The sequence below is a fragment of the Chiloscyllium punctatum genome, chromosome 8 (genome assembly GCF_047496795.1).
Source record: "Chiloscyllium punctatum isolate Juve2018m chromosome 8, sChiPun1.3, whole genome shotgun sequence".
Classification (NCBI taxonomy): domain Eukaryota; kingdom Metazoa; phylum Chordata; class Chondrichthyes; order Orectolobiformes; family Hemiscylliidae; genus Chiloscyllium; species Chiloscyllium punctatum.
In genome coordinates this window covers 124,872,231-124,892,909 of record NC_092746.1, presented here as the reverse complement: position 1 = coordinate 124,892,909, position 20,679 = coordinate 124,872,231, and the positions used below count along the sequence as shown (strand labels likewise).

Here is a 20,679-nt window from a genome sequence, read left to right as displayed (position 1 = left end):
CCTAGGATAAATGCCATCAGGCCCAGGGAACTTATCTATTTTCACCCTTGCCAGAATTTCCAACACCTCTTCTCTACATATCTCAAAGCCATCCATTCTACTTATTCGTGCCTCAGTATCCATATCGACAACAATGTCCTGTTCCTGAGTGAATACTGACGAAAAGTATTCATTCAGTGCCTCCCCAATCTCTTCAGCCTCCACACGCAACTTCCCATTACTATCCTTGATTGGACCTATTCCTACCCTAGTCATTCTTTTATTCCTAACATACCTATAGAAAGCCTTAGGGTTTTCCCTAATCCTACCAACTAAGGACCTTTCATGTCCCCTCCTTGCTGCTCTTAGCTCTCTCTTCAGGTCCTTCCAGGCTACCTTATAACTCTCAATCGCCCCTATTGAACCTTCACGCCTCATCTTTACAAAGGCCGCCCTCTTCCATTTAACAAGGGATTCCAATTCCTTATTAAACCACGGCTCCCTCACACGACCCTTTACTCCCTGCCTGATAAGTACATACTTATCAAGGACACTCAATAGTTGCTCCTTGAACAAGTTCCACATATCAATTACGCTCTTGCCTTGGAATCTACTTTTCCAATCCACACATCCTAAGTCATGCCTCACCGCATCATAATTTCCCTGCCCCCAGCTATAACTCTTGCCCTGTAGTACACACTTATCCCTCTCCATCACTAGAGTAAAAATCACCGAATTGTGGTCACTGTCCCCAAAGTGCTCACCTACCTCTAGTTCTAATACCTGGCCTGGTTCGTTACCCAGAACCAATGCCTCACCTCTTGTTGGCTTATCTACATATTGTGTCAGGAAACTCTCCTGCACACATTGGACAAATTTTTCTCTGCTAAAGTTATGGCATATTTTATAAATTGTTAAGTCTTTTCTTTAAGATGCAAATTCAGTGTCTGGAATTAATTATTCACAAAATTCGGTACTTGTTATTCACAAGTTTGATTGTCAACCATTGGAGTAATTATTAGGGGTCTTCAACTGTTTTGATCTCACTGTATTGTGAATACAGAGGTAGAAAGTCCAATTTAGTTCAGCTTTCTGTCTTCATATCATAACACAATATAGATTTCATGCAGAAGATCTCCCAGAGTTGCATTTTAAAGAAGCAATTTCGCAAGCAGTCATCAGTGAATTCTGTCAGTTCTTGGCACGAGGAATACAGCCTTATGAATGACTATTAAAACCTTTTAGCAGAATGCTTTCAGGTGCAAGGAATAAGCAAAAGAGTTGGCATCTTCAAAAGATCTGTATATGTAATCTAGTTTAACAAATGAAATCAAATTTGAGTGGCATGGTAGCTCAGTGGTTAGCACTGCTGCCTCACAGGGCCAGGAACCTGGGTTTGATTCCAACCATGGGTGACTGTGTGGAGTTTGCACATTCTCCCTGTGCCTGTGTGGGTTTCCTCAGGTGCTCCAGTTGCCTTCCACAGTACAAAGATGTGCAGATCAGGCCATGCTAAATTGCCCATGGTGTTAGGTGCATTAGTCAGAAGAAATGTGTCTGGGTGGGTTACTCTTCAGAGGGGAACTATGGACTTGTTGGGCTAAATGGCCTGTTTCTATACTGATCTGATCTAATCAAAGTAGAAACACACCTTTGGAGTAACATTTAAAGATCAGCCACAGTCATTGTAATTATAAATCTAGAGGCAGAAAATGACTGTAGAAATTGAAATTAAGTATATCACATTTATATGACGGCAGACACAGAATAAGTGATTGACTCAGACACTGACCAACATGAACAAGGTATGCCAATAGAAAATTTTCGATTATCATTCACCAATCTGCAAATACCAAAATTGATGTTGTGAAAATTGAAAGGGTTCAGAAAAGATTTACAAGGATGTTGCTAGGGTTGGAAGGTTTGAGCTATAGGGAGAGGCTGAATATGAATTTGAGCGGCACGGTGGCACAGTGGTTAGCACTGCTGCCTCATGGTAGAGTTTGTACGTTCTCCCTGTGTCTGCGAGGGTTTCCTCCGGGTGCTCCGGTTTCCTCCCACAGTCCAAAAACGTGCAGGTCAGGTGAATTGGCCATGCTAAATTGCCCGTAGCGTTAGGTGCAGGGGTAAATGTAGGGGAATGGGTCTGGGTGGGTGCGCTTCAGTGGGTCGGTGTGGACTTGTTGGGCCGAAGGGCCTGTTTCCACACTGTAAGTAATCTAATCTAATCTATGTCTGCAGCATACAGGGGCGACCCTGGTTCGATTCCTGCCTCGGGTAACTGTCTGTGTGGAGTTTGCACATTTTCTCCGGGTGCTCCGGTTTCCTCCTACAATCCAAAGATGTGCGGGTCAGTTGAATTGGCCATGCTAAATTGCCCATAGTGTTAGGTATATTAGTCAGGGGTAAATATAAAATGGGGTGTGGGTTACTCTTTGAAGAGTCAGTGTGGACTTGTTGGGCTGAAGGGCCTGTTTGCATACTGCAGGCAATCTAATCTAATCAGAGGTCAAGAAGTGACACAGAAGTTTATAAAATCCTGAGGGGCATGGATAGAGTAAATAGATAAGGTCTGGGTTGGGAGAGTCCACAACTAGAGAGGACATAAGTTTAGAGTGAGGGGGGAAAGATTTAAAAGGAACCTTAAGGGGCAACTTTTCCACCCAAAGGATGGTGCGCATATGAAATGAGCTGCCAGAGGATGTGGTGGAGGCTGGTACAATTACAACATTTCAAAGATAGTGAGATGGTTACATGAATAGGAAGGATTTAGAGGGATATGGGCCAAGTGCTAGGAAATGGGACTGCAATAGGTTCGGATTACTGGTGGCATGGAGGGGCTGGACCGAAGGGTCCGTTTTCGTGCTGCACATTCTCTATGACTCTATGATGACAAAGAAACGGCTCAAACAGAACCAAATACCCTCCGATATTAGCTATTCATTTACTCTTGCAGATCAAGTTAGGTCTTCCAAGCTATGGGAATTTGGTAAGCCACCGCGATGGATGAACAAGTGGGCTAAAAGCCTTTCATCTAAATAGCGAGAGATACTTTGCTCTTAATTGCGTTGCTCACCTTCATCCTGAGGTATTGGTGCCGCTGCTGCGCCCCCGCCACCAGTCCCATCTTCCACAAAATCTATGTCAACGAAATATGGGTCATTTTGTTGATCCCGACGTCTCTTACAGGTTCTGTTCCTTCCCCGGCTCACTAGGTCGTCAAAATCCATTCTTATTTGGTCTTCGGGATCCATATTTTACTCCTTCTCCCGGACCACCGTTGGCTGAGCTGTCGCCTTCAGCCAGGCTGCACAATCCTCCGCGAGGGTGGTAATGTGCATAGCTTTATGACGCTCACTGTGATGCTATCAGAAAACATAATCAGAAGCATTTTCATCAATACCAGAATGACGACATTTGAAACAACAAAGTTTATGTAGGGAATTGGAGTAAATATACCAATTATAGGAGATCGTAAGAAATAAGATTAATAAATTCCGATAACTTCATAACACCGTAACATTTATTAGTCACATGATAAATTAAGCAAATTGGAATTGCAAATGCAAGATGTTTTGAAGGAATCTGGACCTTCTTACTATGTTAGAATTGTCACAATGGGCACTGATGTCAGCTTTCTTATTTCCATTCTCTCATGCGTTAACATAGCCCAGATTCTTAAAAAGAATGTCTAAAATGTTAACGAGGAAAGAAAAGTAACCACGATTAAAAACTCGGATGTCCAAAAGAAGGGAAGACTGGTCTTCCATTCCTTCCGGTTATCGAATTAATGTTCAGCGCAAATGGGCAGATGCAAATACAGAAGAAGACTGGGAAACAGATCCAGACGTAATTAACTATAGCAGCGACAGAGATCTGAGATGGGGAAGATTTAGTCAGACTTGCAGCGTGGAATCAATATCTTCAATAGCTACAGGTAATTTGAGAATTACATGAAAAACGCAAGCTCGTGCACAAAAATAGGTTTTTCACATTCTATGTATAATTCCATTTTAAAAGCAATTTTTAAAGTTATTGGTAGCGTAATGGTATACATGTTTGGTGCTGCCTGAACTGCTGTGCTCTTCTAGCACCACTAATCCAAAATCTGGTTTCCAGCATCTGCAGTCATTGTTTTTACCTATTTTAAATAATAGTCTGGAACACTTTTTTCACACTATCAAATTGCCCAGGCTTTCTTTCCACACAAAAAAAAACAAGCAAAATCATCTTCCAGCAGCCTACTGCCACTGGTCAGCAAAGTGATAGAAGGCATTCGAAGTAATGGATGGACAGCACTGTCAAGCATCATTTAATAATTCTCAGTTTAGGTTCTGCGAGGACCACTCATTTCCAAACCTCATTACAACTGCAGTCCAAACATGGACAAAAGTTGACCTCAGGAAGAGAAATGACATTGATTGCCTGTGACATGATGGCAACTTTAAACTATGTGTGGCATCAAGGAATCAAAAAAGCATCAATGGGAAGCAGAGTGAAGACTTTACACTGGTTGGAGTCATACTCAACTGTTATTGTGGCTGTTGGAGAACAATCAATACCACCACAGGTCATTGTTACAGAATTTTCTCAGGGCAGTATACTATGCCCACCCATCTTCATCTATTTCATCAATAATTTTCGCAACAACATAAGATTAGAATTCTGGGTGTTCAGTGATGACTATTCAATCACCATGCTGTTGCCCAAAAGGGCCTATTTCTATCCTGTAGGACTCTATGACTCTTTATTATCTTTCACAACTTCGCAGATACCAAAGTAGTCCATGTCGTAATACAGCAAGACACTTACAACATCTTTGGCTGATAACTGACAAATAACAAGATATGTAAGATCTAATCAATGACCATCTCCAACAAGAGAAAATCTAACCATCTCCTCTTGACTGTTGAGGTCATTACCGTCACTGAATCCCCCATTATCAACATCTTTCGGCCATTATTGATGAGAAACTTAACTAGATCAACCTTATAAATAATGTTTTTACAAGAGCAGGTTAGGGATTTTACAGCAATAATTCACCTCTTGACTCCAGAAAATCTTTCTTTATTCTACAAGGCACAAGTCTGAAGTTTAATGGAATATTCCCCACCTGTCTGGATGGGTTCAGCACCACTACATTCAAGTACCTTGACACCATTCAGGAGAAGACAGTCTGTTTGATTGACATTTCCTTCACCACCGGTGCACAGTTGCAGCTGTATTAATCTACAAGATATACTGCGGTAGCAAGCCTTTTGGCACTTTCTTTTGCTTCAGTCTAGCTTATCCAAAATCTTTATTCGCATTTAATGAAAACGAGTTATATTTTTAGAGCATCTTTAATGTAAAAGAACATCCTAGCTGCTTCACAGAAGCTTTGTCAAATGTAATTTGATGCTACATCATGAAAGGAAATATTAGAAAATTGACCAAACATTTGATTAAAAGATAGGTTTTAAGGAATGCCTTAAAGGAGGAGAGATAGGGACACAGAGTTTAGCCTGGGAATTCCAGAAATTCGGTCGAGTTAGTAGAGATAAATTGTTTCTCCTGGCAAAGTAGATTGTTACCAACAAGAAAATTAAAAATAAAAGATACATGAAAGAGCTGGAAAAAATAGATAGAAGAAACTGTTCCCACTCAGGAAATAATTGAATGAAATGGCACAGATATAAGGTAATTTATAAAACAAGCAAATGTGAAATGTGACAAAACTTGTTCACATCTTGACTGGGTGGGATACATTGAGAATATGGAGTAGGTAGGTTCAATTGAAGCATTCAGGAAGGCATTAGCTGATTATTTAAATCTTTAAAAAGTCAGTGTTATGAGGAAAAGTTAGCAGAATGGCACAGTCATAATGCTTATTCAGAGAGTCAGTGCAGGCACGATGGGTCAGTGTCCTATTGCACTATATCAATTCTGTGCACTATAACAGTATTATTCTATTAATCGTTCTCTATACCCTCTCAAAGTTTTGATATAATTCCTAAAATGGGTTTCCCAGAATATTCCAGGATGTCTAACCAACTATTCATAAAGTTTCAGTGCACAATGCTCCTATGAAGCCTTCAAAATATTTTCTTTATTGATTTAACACTTTGTGAATTTACAAGTTCCAGGTGCTTCTCACATGAGTCTTCAAAGTACAATAGCCTCTCCATGCCGTTTCTCCCAAACTTCACATTGCTTCATAGTCAGCATTAAACTGTATCAATGAACACACAAATTAGGAACAGAAATAAGCCATTTAGCCTGATTAAGTCTGATTCACCACTAAATAAAATTGACTGGTCTGAATTCCATGTTGTGGTCATTCATTTCACTAGGCAATTTTCTCCTAAAGTTAAATGGTATCACACACATTCTTTTAAAAAACCTACAAGGTTTTAAACTAGAATAGCAAGGGAATAGGACCCAAAGTATTGTCTTAGATGGGTCAGATTCAGATTGGAAACAAGAGGAAGAACATTAAAGTAGTGATGCAGTCAACAACTCAAAAATACAAAAAGAAAATGAGGATTAAAAAGGGTTTAGCAAAGTACATTGACAGGGTTGAGCTGTGTATACTTCAATGCAATAATTTGTCAGGAAAAACCCATCTGGTTCACTATTGTCTTTCGGGGAAAGAAACTGCCATCCTTACCTGGTCTGCCCTGCATGTGACTCCAGACCCATAGTAATGTGGTTGACTCTTAACGATTAGAGATGGGCAAAAAATGCTGGCCTGGCCAGCAATACCATGAATGAATTTTTAAAAAAGAGTATTACAAATAAGGAAAATGAATTAAGGGCATAGATAGACAAATGGCAGCATGATGTTATTGCTACAATGGAAACTTGGCTAAAGGAGGGACAGAACTGGCAGCTCAATATCCCTGTAGAATTTTCAGGCAGGAGAGAGTAGATGACAGAAAAGGAGGAAGGCTAGTAGTATTGGTGAAGAATCAATTACCATTGCAAGAAGGGATCATATACAAAATGGGTTAACAATGAGACTTTAGGAGTTGAGCTTAGCAATAAAAAAGGGGCAGTCAAACAGCTAGCAGTATGCTACAGGCTCCCAAATACTGGGAAGGAGATAGAACATATATGTAAACTAAGTACAGCCTCCAAATATTGGGAAGTTGGGCCTGTGGGAATAAGAGGGCAATAAGAGGAGACTTTAATTGTCCAAAGATCAACTGGGTTTCAAACAATATAAGGGGCATTGAGGGTAAAAAAAATTCATGTACTATTTCCAGGAATTTTCTTTTAAACAATACATGTGAAGCCCAATGAGAGGAGACACAATTCTGAATTTAGTTTTAGGAAATGAAGATGGGCAACTGGGTAAAGTGACAGTGGGCGACCATATCAGGGATAGTTACCACAATGTGGTTAGATTGAGCATTATCATGGAAAAGGACAGAGCTAAATCAGAAATAAACATTTTAAATTAGGTGAAAAAAATTTTATAAAACTGAGAAGTGCTTTGGCTGAGTTTGGATTGGACAGGGCTGCTAAAGGATAAATCAGTGGGTGGCACTAAAAAGTGAGATCCTTAGGGCACAAAGCAGACAAGTCCCGTCTAAAAATAAGAATGGTACTGCCAAATCTACAGTCCCATGGTGGTCTAGAAAAATACAAGGGAAGATCCAACAGAAAAAGAAAGCTTATGATGATCACAAAAAGTCAACGTTCGCAAAGAATAGAAATCAAGTAAAAACAGAAATAAGAAATGAGAGGGCATAAAAAATATTAGCAAGCAGGATGGAGGAAAACCAGCATATAAACAGTAAGTGGAAAATGTGGGACTATCAGAGATGAAGGAGGGAACTTGTGCAAAGATGCAGAGGATATGGGAAGAATTTTAAATGAATATTTTGCCTCCAAATTCACAAAGGGAAGAGATGATGTTGATAACACAATCTAAGAGGAGAAGTGTGAAATATTGGACAAAATAATCATAATGAAAGGAAGGAAGTGTTAAAGGAATTGGAATTCTTGCAAGTGTATATTTTGCCAGGGCTGGATGTATTCACAGAATCATAGAATCCCTGCAATGTGGAAGCAGGTCAGTCAGCCCATCAAATCCACACTGACTCTCTGAATATCATCCTAACCAGACTCACTCACTACTCCTGTAACCCTGCATTTCCCATGGCTAGCCTCCATAGCCTGCAAATGGCTGGACACTTTGGCCAATCCACCTAACCTGCAAATCTTTGGACTGTGGAGGAAACCAGAACACCCAGAAAAATATGAACTGGGTGGGGGGGGACTCTGCGTTTGGAGCCAGACAGCATTGGTATAGTGCTAAACAAGTACTTCACATGTCTTCATTTGGGACAAGATGTAAGTATAAAATTGGGAAGATGGACTGAGATTATTAAGCAGGTTGATTTTGGAAGCGAGGAGATATGGGTTATGACAGGTTTGAATGTGGACAAATCCACAAGTCTGGATGAGTTGTATCCCAAGCTGTAGTGGGAGAAAAGGGAGGTAATCAACAGGCCAAGACCCATTTTTTTTTTACGTGGACACAGGAGAGGTTCTGGAGAACTGGAGGATAGTTAATGCTATTCCACTTTTTGAGAAGGGTGATGGAAATAAACCAGAAAATTACAGACATCAGTGGTTGAAAAAGTATTGGAGAAAATTCTGAAGGAGAGAATTTACCTCCATTTAGAGAGGGAAGGTTTGGTCAGAAACAATCAACATGGCTTTTTCAGTGGAAATCATGTGTAACAAATCTCATGGAAATTCCCAACAAGGTGACCCTGTGCATAGGTGGGTTGCTGCTGTTGATGCAGTTTATGTGGATTTCAACAATTCAACCACAAGGGAGACTGATAAAGAAGGTAAAAGTATATGAGATTCAGGGTAACCTGAAAAGATGGATCCAAAATTAATTAAGTGGCAGGAGACAAAGAGTGGTTGCAGAAGGCTGTTTCTGTAACTAGAGGCTGGTGTCCCTTGGTGCTCCACAGACATCAGTGTGTGGGCCCCTCATTGTTCATAATATTCATGAAATACATAGATAATAATGTTGGGGGGGGGAGGGGGGTGATAAGCCTATGGATGACATAAAGATTGGCCAGATAGTTCACTGTGAGGAAATAGATCTTAAGTTACAGAAAGATACAAACAGATTGATCAGGTAAAGTTGGTCAATGGCAGTTGGAACTTAACTCGAATAAGTGTGAGATGATGCACTTTGGAAGAAGTAACAAGATGAGGTGTATTCAATTAATTGCAAATACTCAGAAGCTTGGGGGTACAATGGGAACTTTGGGTGCTAATCCAGAAACCTCTGATCGTTGCAAGGCAATTTACTAAGATAACTAAGAACACAAAAGTTGTTTAGGAGAGGCTATTCACAGGAAAAGAGGTGGTGGAAAGTGGGAGGCCTTAAAAAATGAGATGAGAGTCCGTACACAGCATGTTCCTGTAAATGAAGGGCAAGGCTGGAAGGTGTAGGGAATGCTGGATGACTAGAGAAATTGAGTCTCTAGTCAAAAAAAGAAGGCATATGGAGGTACTAACAGCAGGGTTTGACTGAAACCGACAGGAATATAAAGATAGCAGGAGGATACTCAACAAGGAAATGAGGAGGGCAAACAGGTGATATTAGATAGCTTAGGCAAATAGAGTTCAAAAGAGTCCAAAGAGATTCTAAAAATATGTTAAAGACGAAAGAGTAATTAGGGAGAGAACAGGGCTCCTGAAAGATCAATAAGGGCGCCTGTGTGTGGAACATCAGGAAATGGGTGAGACATTAAACAAGTATTTTGCTTCAGTATTTACTATGAAAAAGGTTGTGGAAGCTAGAGAACTTGGAGAAATAAATAGTGATATTTTGAAAAGTGTCTATATCAGAGGAGGTGGTGTTCACCTCTTAAAATGCATAAAGGTGAATAAATCTTCAGGATCTGAACAGGTCTATCCTAGAGAAAAAAAAGAGAACTGGGTTCTGACGAAGGGTCACTTAACCCAAAACGTTAACTCTGATTCCTCTCCACAGATGTTGCCAGATCCAATGAGTTTTTCCAGAATTTTCTACTTTTGTCTCTGACTTACAGGGCCCGCAGTTCTTCTCTGTTTGTACTTAGGTGAATTCTAGAATTTTGTGGAAAGCTAAAGAAGTAATTGCTAGGCCCCCTGCTGAGATAATTGTATCATCGATAGACATGGGTGAGGTGCCAGCAGACTGGAAGGCGGCTCATGTGGTATCATTATTTAAAAAAGGAGGTAAGGAAATACCAGGGAACTATAGACCAGTGAGCGTGAGATCAGTGGTGGATACATTTTTGGACAGAGCTCTGAGGAACAGGATTAACATGTACTTAGATAGCAAGGAATGATTAGGTATAGTCAACATGGCTTTGTGCATGGGAGATCATGTTTCACTGATTTGAACAAAGAACAAAGAAAAGTTACAGCCCAGGAACAGGCCCTTCGGCCCTCCAAGCCTGAGCCAATCCAAATCTACTGTCTAAACCTGTCGCCCAATTCTTAAGCATCTGTATCCCTCTGCTCCCCACCTACTCATGCATCTGTCCAGACGCATCTTAAATGAATCTACCGTGCTTGCCTCTATCACCTCTGTGGGCAACGTGTTCCAGGCACACGCCACCCTCTGTGTACAGTACTTGCCGCGTATATCCCTCTTAAACTTTTCACCTCTCACCTTGAAAGCGTAACCTCTCGTTATTGAATCCTTCACCCTGGGAAAAAGCATATCTCTATCTACCCTGTTCTTACCCCTTCATGATTTTGTAAACCTCAATTAGGTCTCCCCTCAATCTCCTTTCTTCTAATGAAAACAAACCTAACCTAGTCAACCTCTCTTCATAGCTAGCACCTTCCATACTAGGCAACATCCTCGTAACCCTTCTCTGCACCCTCTCCAAAGCATCCACATCCTTTTGGTAATGTGGTGACCAGAACTGTACACAGTATTCTAAATGCAGTCGAACCAATGTCGTGTACAATTTTAACATGACCTGCCAGCTCTTATACTCAATACCCCATCCAATGAAGGCAAGCATACCATATGCCTTCTTGACCACTCTATCCACCTGTGCAGCAATCTTCAGGGTACAATGGACCTGCACTCCCAGATCTCTCTGCTCATCAACTTTTCTCAAAGCTCTTCCATTCACTATATAATTCACTCTAGAATTAGACTTGCCTAAGTGCATCACCTCACATTTGCCTGGATTGAACGCCATCTGCCACTTCTCCGCCCAACTCTCCAGTCTATCTATATTCTCCTGTATTCTTTGACAGTCCCCTATGCTTTCTGCTACTCCACCAATCTTTGTGACATCTGCAAACTTGCTGATCATATCAACAGTGCCCTCTTCCAGATCATTTGTGTACATCACAAACAACAGTGTCCCCAGCACTAATCCCTGTGGAACACCACTGGTCACCTTTCTCCATTTCGAGAAACTCCCTTCAACTACTATTCTCTATCTCCTGTTTCTCAACCAGTTCTTTATCCACCTAGCTGAAGCACCCTGCACACCATGAAATTTCACTTTCTCCATCAGTCTACCATGGGGAACCTTACTAAAGTCCATGTATATGACATCAACAGACTTTCCTTCATCTATCAACTTGGTCAGTTCCTCAAAGAACTCTATTAAGTTGTTAAGGCATGATCTCCCCTGCACTAAATCATGTTGCCTATCACTGATAAGCCCATTCTTTTCTAAATATAAAAATATCCTATCTCTCAGTACCTTCTCCAGCAACTTTCCCACCACTGAATCCAGTCTCACTGGTCTGTAGTTACCCAGAATATAGAGTCTAGATTAGTGTGGTGCTGGAAAAGCACAGGTCAGGCAGCATCCGAGGAGCAGGAAAATCAACGTTTCAGGCAACAGCCCTTCATCAGGAATGAGGCAGGGAGCCTCTACAATCCTCACTTTTCCCCAGAATATCCTTACTACCCTTCTTGTACAGGGGGACAACATGAGCAACCCTCCAGTCCTCCGGCACCTCATCTGTGTTTAAGGATGCCACAAAAATATCTGTCAAGGCCCCAGCTATTTCCTCTCTCACCTCCCTCAGCAACCTGGGATAGATCCCATCCGGTCCTGGAGATTTATCCACCTTAATAACCTCTAGCCAACCCAATACATCTCCCCTCCTTATGTCAACGTGATCCAGAGTAATGAAACTTCAATCTCTAATCTCAACATTCAGCACGTTCCTCTCCTCAGTGAACACTGATGCAAAGTAATGATTCAGAATCTCACCCTCCCAGGTTTGACACACAGCTTTCCTTCATTATTCTTTAGTGGACCAATCCTTTCTCTGGTTACCCGCTTGTTTCTTACATAAGAATAAAATGCTTTGGGATTCTCCATAATTCTGATTGCTAAAGCTATTTCATGACCCCTTTTCGCCCGCTTGATTCCTCATTTAAGACTGGTCCTACTCTTCCGATATTCTTCTAAGGCCCATTCTGTTCTTATCTGCCTGGACCTTATGTACACTTCCCTTTTCCTCTTGGCTAGTTGTACGATTTCTCCTTTCATCATCCACGATGCACGAATCTTGCCTTTCCTATCTTTTGCCTTCAACGGGACATGCCTATTCTGCACTATGTTTAACCTATCTTTGAAAGCCTCCCACATCTCAAATGTGGACCTCCCCTTCAAATAGCTGTGTCCAATCTACATTTCCCAGCTCCTGCCTAATTTTGATATAATTGACCTTGGCCCAGTTTAGTACTCTTCCCTTAGGACCACTCTCATCTTTGTCTATGAGTATTCTAAAACTTACAGAATTATGGATACTGTTCCCAAAGAAATCCCCCACCGCAACTTCTACTACCTGACCAGGTCCAATGTGGCCCCTTCCCTCATCAGACTATTGACATACTGCTCTAGAAGACTCTTCTGGACGCATCTTACAAGTACTACCCAATCCAGACCTCTGACGTTACGTGTTTCCCAGTCAGTGTTGGGAAAATTAAAATCTCCCATCACCACCATCCTATTGCCTCTATATCTTTCCATAGTGTGTTTACCTATTTGTTCACGTTCACTGTTGGGAAGCCTGTAATACAACCCCAACAATGTAGCTGCACCCTTCTTATTTCTTAGTTCCACCCATAGCGCCTCACTACTCAAGCCCTCCATAGTGTCCTCCTTTAGCACAGCCATGATATCATCCCTGACCAGCAGTGCAACTCCACCCCTACCCTTTTACTTCCCTCCCTGTCCCGTCTGAACTGTCTATATCCTGGAACATTTATTTGCCAAATATCCTGGAACATTTGATTGAGTTTTTTGAAGCAGTGGCAAAGAAGACTGATGAAGGCAAATTGGTGGGCTTAGTCTACATCAGCTTCAGCAAGCCGTTCAACAATGTTCTCCATGTTAGACTGGTTAGCATGGTGAGATCATATGTAATCCAGGGAGAGCTAGCCATTTGGATACAAAATTGGCTTGAAGGTAGGAGACAGATGTTGGTGATGTAAGTCACTTTTCAGGCTGGAGGCCCGTGACAACCAGTGTGCCACAAGGATCAGTGCTGGGTCCACTGTTTTTTGTCAGTGGCATAAATGATGCAGATGCGAATAAAGGAAGAATTGTTAGTAAGTTTGCAGATGACATCAAAATTGATGGTGTAGTGGAAGGTGAAGAGTTAGCTCAGAGTACAATGGGACCTTGATCAGATAGGCCAAGGAATGGCAGATTGAGTTTATTTTAGATAAATGTGAGGTGTTGCAAATCAGAGAAAACACTTCATGGTAAGGTCCTGCAGTGTTGCCATAGAGACTTTAGGGTACAGGTTCATAGTTCCTTGAAAATGGAGTCACTGGTAGAGAGGGTAGTGAAGGAAGTGTTTGGTATGTTTGCTTTTATTGGTCAGTACATTGAGTATAGGAGATGGTAAGTCATATTGCGGCTGAATGGGACATTGGTTCAGCCATTTCTAGAATACTGCATTCAATTCTGGTCTCCCTGCTACAGGAAAGATGTTGTTAAACTTGAAATGGTTCAGAAAGGATTGGCAGGGATGTTGCTGGTGTTGGAGGATTTGAGCTATAGGAAGATGCTGTATAGGCTGGGGCTATTTTCCTGAAGTGTCAGAGGGATGCCCATATAGAAGTTTATAAAATCATGAGGGGTATGGAGAGAGTGAACAGACAAGGGTAGGGGAGTCCACAAACAGAGAGCATAGGTATAAGGTGAGAGGAGGAAGATTTAAGAGGGACCTAAGGGGAAACCTTTTCACACAGAGGGTGGTGCATGGTATGGATGAGTTATCAGAGGAAGTAGTGGAGGCTGGTACAATTACAACATATAAAAAGCATCTGAATGGGTACATGAATTGGAATTGTTTCCAGGAATATGGACCAAACTCTGGAAAATGGGACTAGACTAATTTAGGCTATCTGGTTGACATGAACAAGTGGGACCAAGAATCTGTTACCATGATGTACAACTTTATGACTCAACGACTCTTGTCTTTACAAGTCTAAGCATGGATTATAAGAGCAGGAAAGTTTCATACGAGCAGTGGTACAGAACTTTGGTTAGGCCACAACTGGAGTGCAGTGTGCATTTCTGGGCGGCACGGTGGCACAGCGGTTAGCACTGCTGCCTCACAGCGCCAGAGACCCGAGCGGAGTGGACTCGATGAGCTGAATGGCCTTACTTCCGCTCCTATGTCTTATGGTCTATGTCTTATGTCTTAATTCCCGCTTCAGGCAACTGTCTGTGTGGAGTTTGCACATTCTCCCCGTGTCTGCATGAGTGCTCCGGTTTGCTCCCACAGCCCAAAATTGTGCAGGTTAGGTGAATTGACCATGCTAAATTGCCCGTAGTGTTAGGTGAAGGGGTAAATGTAGGGGAATGGGTCTGGGTGGGCTGCTTTTCGGAGGGTTGGTGTGGACTTGTTGGGCCAAAGAGCCTGTTTCCACACTGTAAGTAATCTAATCTAACATGAAAGGAAGGATGAGATTGCACTGGAGCAGATTCACCAGTATGTTGCCAAGAATGGAGTGCATTAGCTCTGAAGGAAGACTGGGTAAGATCAATTTGTTTTCTTTGGAGTAAAGAAGTTTGAAGGGGAAACCTGATAGAGGGTCTAATATTATGAGCAGCATGGACAGAGTCAATAGAAAGCAGTTGCTTCCTTTAGCTTTTGCCTAACTAACAATCTTCCTGGTGAAGGGCTTATACTTAACATGTCGATTCTCCTGCTTCTCGGATGCTGCCTGACCTGCTGTGCTTTGCCAGCACGACACTCTCGACTCTGATCACTGGCATCTGCAGTCCTCACTTTCTCTTAAGTAACAAGGGGCCAAAATTTGAAAGTAGAAGGCAGGAGGAATAGAGGATATGAAAAATCTTTTTCCACCCAGAGGGTGATACGGATCTGGAATGCACAAGTTGAGGCAAGTAACCTCATAACCTTTAGAAAGTACTTTGATTTGATTATTTTATTGTCAAATGTGCTGAGATACAGTGAAAAGTATTATTTTTGCTATCCAGTCAAATCAAACCTCATATAAGTACATCAGGGAAACAGGACAGAATGCAGAAAATAGTGTTATAGCAACTGAGCGATCAACTCTAATATACGACAGGGCTGTTCATAAGTCTGATAACAGCGGGGAAGAAGCTGTTCTTAAATCTGTTGGTATGCATTTTCAAACTTGTGCCAATGGTGGAGGGTAGAAGAAAGTATAACCAGGCTGGGAGGGTCTTTAAGTATGTTAGCGGCTTTCCTGAGGCAGTGGGATATGTGGACAGAGTCAATGGAAGAAAGACTGGTTTTCAAGATGGACTGGACTGTGTTCTCAACTCTATGCAGTCTCTTGTAGCCTTGGGCAAAGCGGTTGCCATGTCAAGCTGTGATGCATCCAAACAGAATGCTTTTATGGTGCATCTATAAAAATTGGTAAGAGTCATTGTGCACATGCCAAATTTACTTAAGATTTCTGAGGAATTAGAGGTGTTGGTGTACTTTCTTGGCTGTACGGTTGATGTGGATGGACCAGAATACATCATTCATAATAATTTGCTCTAAGGAACATGAAGGTTTTGATCACCTCTATCTCAACACCAATGATACAGACAGGGGTGAGTCTTCCACTCTGCTACCTGAGGTTGATGACCAACTTCATTGAATTGTTGATATTGAGGGAGATATTGTTGACTTTATACCATGCCACTAAGCTCTCTACCTCATTTCTGTAGTCTGGCTCTTCGTTGTTGGAGATCCAGTCTACTACAATGGTGTCATCAGCAAACTTGTAAATGGAGTTAGAGCTGAAACGAGTATAGTAAGGGGCTAAGTACACACACTCATGGGCCACTGGTGTTAAGGATTATTGTGGAGGAGGAGTTGTCATCTATACTTACTGACTGCGGTCTGCAGGTCAGGATCTAGTTGCAGAGAGGGAAGCTGAATCCCAGGTCTCAGAGTTTAGAGATGTGTGATTGGAATTATGGTGTTGAAGGTGTAGCTAAAATCAATATATAGGAGCCCGAAGTAGTTGTCTTGTTATCCAGATGTTCTAAGGTTGAGTGTAGGGCCAGGGAGATGGTGTCTGCCATCCAGCTATTGTGACAGTAGGTAAATTGTAGCAGATGAAGGCAATCTGGGAGGCTGGAGTTCATATGTGCCATTACTAATCTCTTAAAGCACTAGGTCTAACATACGAGGAACGGCTGAGGATCCTGTGATTGTATTCATTGGAGTTTAGAAGATTAAGGGGAGATCTAATAGAAACTTAAAAGATAATACATGGCTTGGAAAGGGTGGACACTAGGAAATTGTTTCCGTTAGGAGAGGAGACTAGGACCTGTGGACACAGCCTTAGAATTAGAGGGGGTAAATTCAGAACAGAAATGCGGAGACATTTCTTCAGCCAGAGAGTGGTGGGCCTGTAGAATTCATTGCCGCAGAGTGCGGCCGGGACGCTAAATGTCTTCAAGGCAGAGATTGATAAATTCTTGATGTCACAAGGAATGCGGGTAAGTGGAGTTGAAATGCCCATCAGCCATGATTGAATGACAGAGTGGACTTGATGGGCCGAATGGCCTTACTTCCACTCCTATGTCTTATGGTCTTATGGTCTTATGTCAGAGCCACCAGGTGGTAGTCATTAAGGCATGTTGCCTGATTGTACTTTGGTAGCAGGATGACAGTTGTCATTTTGGAAAAGGTGGGAACCTCACATCATAGTAAGGAGAGGGTTAAAGATGTCTGCAAATACACCCGCCAGCTGATCTGCACAAGATCTGAGTGCATGATCGGGTTCTCCATTGGGTCAGTCACTTTCTGTGGGTTCACCCTCAAGAAATCCATTCTGACATCTGTGGCCATAACAGTGGGTACTGTTGCAGCCGTGGCTGTTGGGGCAGGTGACATCACTTCATTGACTTTCTGTTCAAAACGAGTTGAGAATGCACTGAGCCCTTGGATGATTCCTTGAAATGTTACAATGTTCAAAGCTATGGATCTCGTGCTGCAAAATGGAACTACTGTAAATTTAGAATAGTTTTGTCAGTTTAGATTTAATGGATCTCCAAGAGCCTTTTCTGAACTGCATCAATCTATGCTTCTAAGAGTGGTAAGTTAGATACTGTACCAGAGGTGTGTTTTGGGCACTATACAAAACTTACTTTGTTTCTTTTAAATGATAAAGGAATGTTTTGGGATTAATAAGATTATACTTCTACAATGTGTTTACAATTTCTTGAGTTTATATTGTGAGTAAATTGTTTAGTTTATTCTAATTAACCTTTAATTCTTTGGTTTCACAAAATTATTTTCTTCGCTTTATTGTGTAAATCTACACCACTGCATGATTATGCTTCAGGGAGAGTCCACATTGTTGAAACCAAATGAAATCAAAATTTGGTGTATCAGGTCATGTTCCTATCTGGGATCCAAATGATCTGATAATAACATCAGCTGGATCATAACCACTCTTAACGACCCTCTGAAATGGCCATAGGGACCACCAATCAGAGGGATGGACTACAGATGCTGCTTTTGCCAGCAACGCTCACATTCCATGACAGAATGAAATAAAAGATGTACTGCAAGACACAACAAAGACTTTTCCAGCAGTACCTCCAAAACTGTCAAGAAGGACAAGGACAGCATTTACTGTAAGATCGACCACTTGCAAGTACCCCTCCAAGACACATACCATCCTGACATGGAAATATTCATTGTCACTAGGTCAAAATCCTAGCATTCCCTTTGACAGTTGTCCTAGTGCTCCCCACCTTCTGGACTCAGCAATTCATGAGTTCTTTTTATTAATTCACAGAATGAGGGTGTCACCAACTAGACCAGAATTTATTGCCCATCTCCAATCAATGAACTGACCTGTCAATTAGCCTAGCTGTCAATGAAAAACACGGAGAAAAATGTGGGAAATCTATGCTTCCAGATTTATTGGAAATGCCAGTGCTACCAATTAACAACACTTTAAGCTTCCAAAGAAGCGTGTTAACTTTGATGTGAAGGGCACTGCTTGTCACAGGCCACTCGGGTGTTTCTTTTCTTCCTGGTGGTGGAAACTGAATAACGATTCGGGCACCTTGTGTCTTTCACTGTGTCTCACACCTGCACACACACACGGGTGCTAGGGAAAAATAAGCACTACTGCAGTTAGGCGATAGTATGGGGGTTTAAAAAAAAACAAAAAAAAAACAGGAGTGCCAGAGGTTCTGTTCACCCTGAGAGCTGGCTCTGAGGAAACCGGACCGTATCAAATACGGCATAAAAATTTTAAAAAAAGAAGCTTGTTAAGAAGCCTGTCCATTTACTGTTGCAATTTTTAAATGCTTTCCTGCAAACTTAAGCAGTGCTGTGTACATCTATTAGGTCAATCATAGAGTCTAGATCAATTGCTTTACAGAAGCTTTTAATTTTATCTACGGAGCCAATTACCATGAGCATGAGTACTTAACCTATCCCACACTCCCATGGTCGCTTTCTGTTGAGTTCTCTCTTGAGGACCTGGCTGTTCTAATTGCCAAATCAGTGACAGCCCCCAACATGGCTCGTGTATGCCTTTGTTACTGGTGCCAAACAAGTAGCTCTCACCTCCTAGAAGTGTTGGAGAAAATAAAACATGGTGAGTACAATTATAGAAGAATCATCGAATTTTATAGTACAGGAGACCAATCAACCCTTCATGTCTGTACCAGCTACCAAACTAAACTACTCAGCCGGTCCCATTCTCAAATCCTATCTCCATAGGCCCCTAACTTTAATATTTTCAATATATATCCAACTCTCTTTTGAAACCTATGAAATCGACCTCCACCACACTTCCAGGCAGTATATCCCAAATTCTAAAAATTCTGAATAAAGCAGCTTCTCCTCATCACACTCAAGCTCTCTTGCTTACAATCTTGAAATTGTGACACATAGCTACTGACATACCAACCAGGAGAAACAGAAAATTTATCCTGTCAAAATTGTTCATAATTTTGAATACCTCAATAATATTAGCTCTTAGTCTACTCTGCTAATATTAGTACTCAAAATGTAGTTGGTTCAGCAAAATCTAAGTTTTATTAAGTGAAGGTCCATCTCTAAACTTTACTGGACAAAAATATATTAATCCTGAGGCCAAAAGTCAATTAACCAATTCCCAGGTTTCATATAGATATCATACTTATTCAGTGATAACTGATTTCTGACAACTCACTCTCTCTCTCTATCTCCATCCAACACAAAGATAGGGGTAATCAAACATATATTGTTTCACTCTATGGCCCTGCACATTGGTAGTCCAATATGATTTGTCATTGATCTGTAATCCTGTTTATGACTTTCGAACTAAAATAGATCATAAATTATATGAAAGAAATAGGCTATTCAACTCAAGCTGTCCCCCCCCATGTCAGCATTTACTCCCTATGAAAGAATACAGTTCAAATAAAGTTAATTGCTTTGCTGATATTTTTTACAGGGGTAAAAGCAAATTACTGTGGATGCTGGAATCTGAAACCAAAAGAGAAAATGTCAAAGGGTCAGTTAGACTTGAAACGTCAGCTTTTTTCTCTCCTTACAGATGTTGCCAGACCTGCTGAGCTTTTCCAGCATTTTCTCTTTTAAAGGGGTAACGCTTTTCAAATTATTGTTCACAGATTATTTTGTTCTTTCTAGAACTGTCAAAATCCATCAAGAATTGTGAAGGATTCAACAAGCTTCATAGCAAGACTTCTTCAGTTTCTGACATCCAACAACTGAACAGCTCAGAATTTCCACTATATAGCAAAGCAGGTGCCACTGATGTAAATGATTCTACATTCTCACATCAGCAAAACTATCATGAAAATGACAGATACCATAAATATCAAATTACTGAAAATAATTTTTGTAATAAAAATGGAAAAATATTATACAAATATGACAAGAATGGAGAATCACACAGGTATAACACAGGTGTAAGATATAATTCTGTCAAAGCACACACTTATTATCCAGAGAGCAAAAGCAATTCCACTTCCAATTCTGATTATGATTTAGAATTGTTAAATAAAAATCAGCACAACAATGTTCAATCTTATGGAAGAGATTATCATGGAATGAGAATTCAAAGTAATGCAAGCCACTTGAAACCAAAAGCTGTGAAAGCAGATTCTTCTATTCAGGACAAGTATCAATTGGATTATAATGAAACTGAGTCTATGTTGTCAGGCATTGACCGCA

At 41.2% G+C, this 20,679-nt stretch overlaps 1 protein-coding gene across 8 annotated transcripts in view; it reads right to left on the bottom strand.

The window, feature by feature from the left end:
* LOC140480880 (uncharacterized) overlaps positions 1 to 20,679 on the bottom strand; it is a 284,964-nt gene that overhangs the window by 209,928 nt on the left and 54,357 nt on the right. For all 8 annotated transcript variants that reach the window (XR_011961423.1, XR_011961422.1, XM_072576428.1 and 5 more), the window contains one exon: positions 3,056 to 3,344. Coding sequence is in view for 6 of the 8 variants with exons in the window: in XM_072576428.1 (XP_072432529.1) it covers positions 3,056 to 3,233 (178 nt within the window). In the remaining 2 variants the exon portion in view is untranslated. The remainder of the gene's footprint in view (positions 1 to 3,055; positions 3,345 to 20,679) is intronic.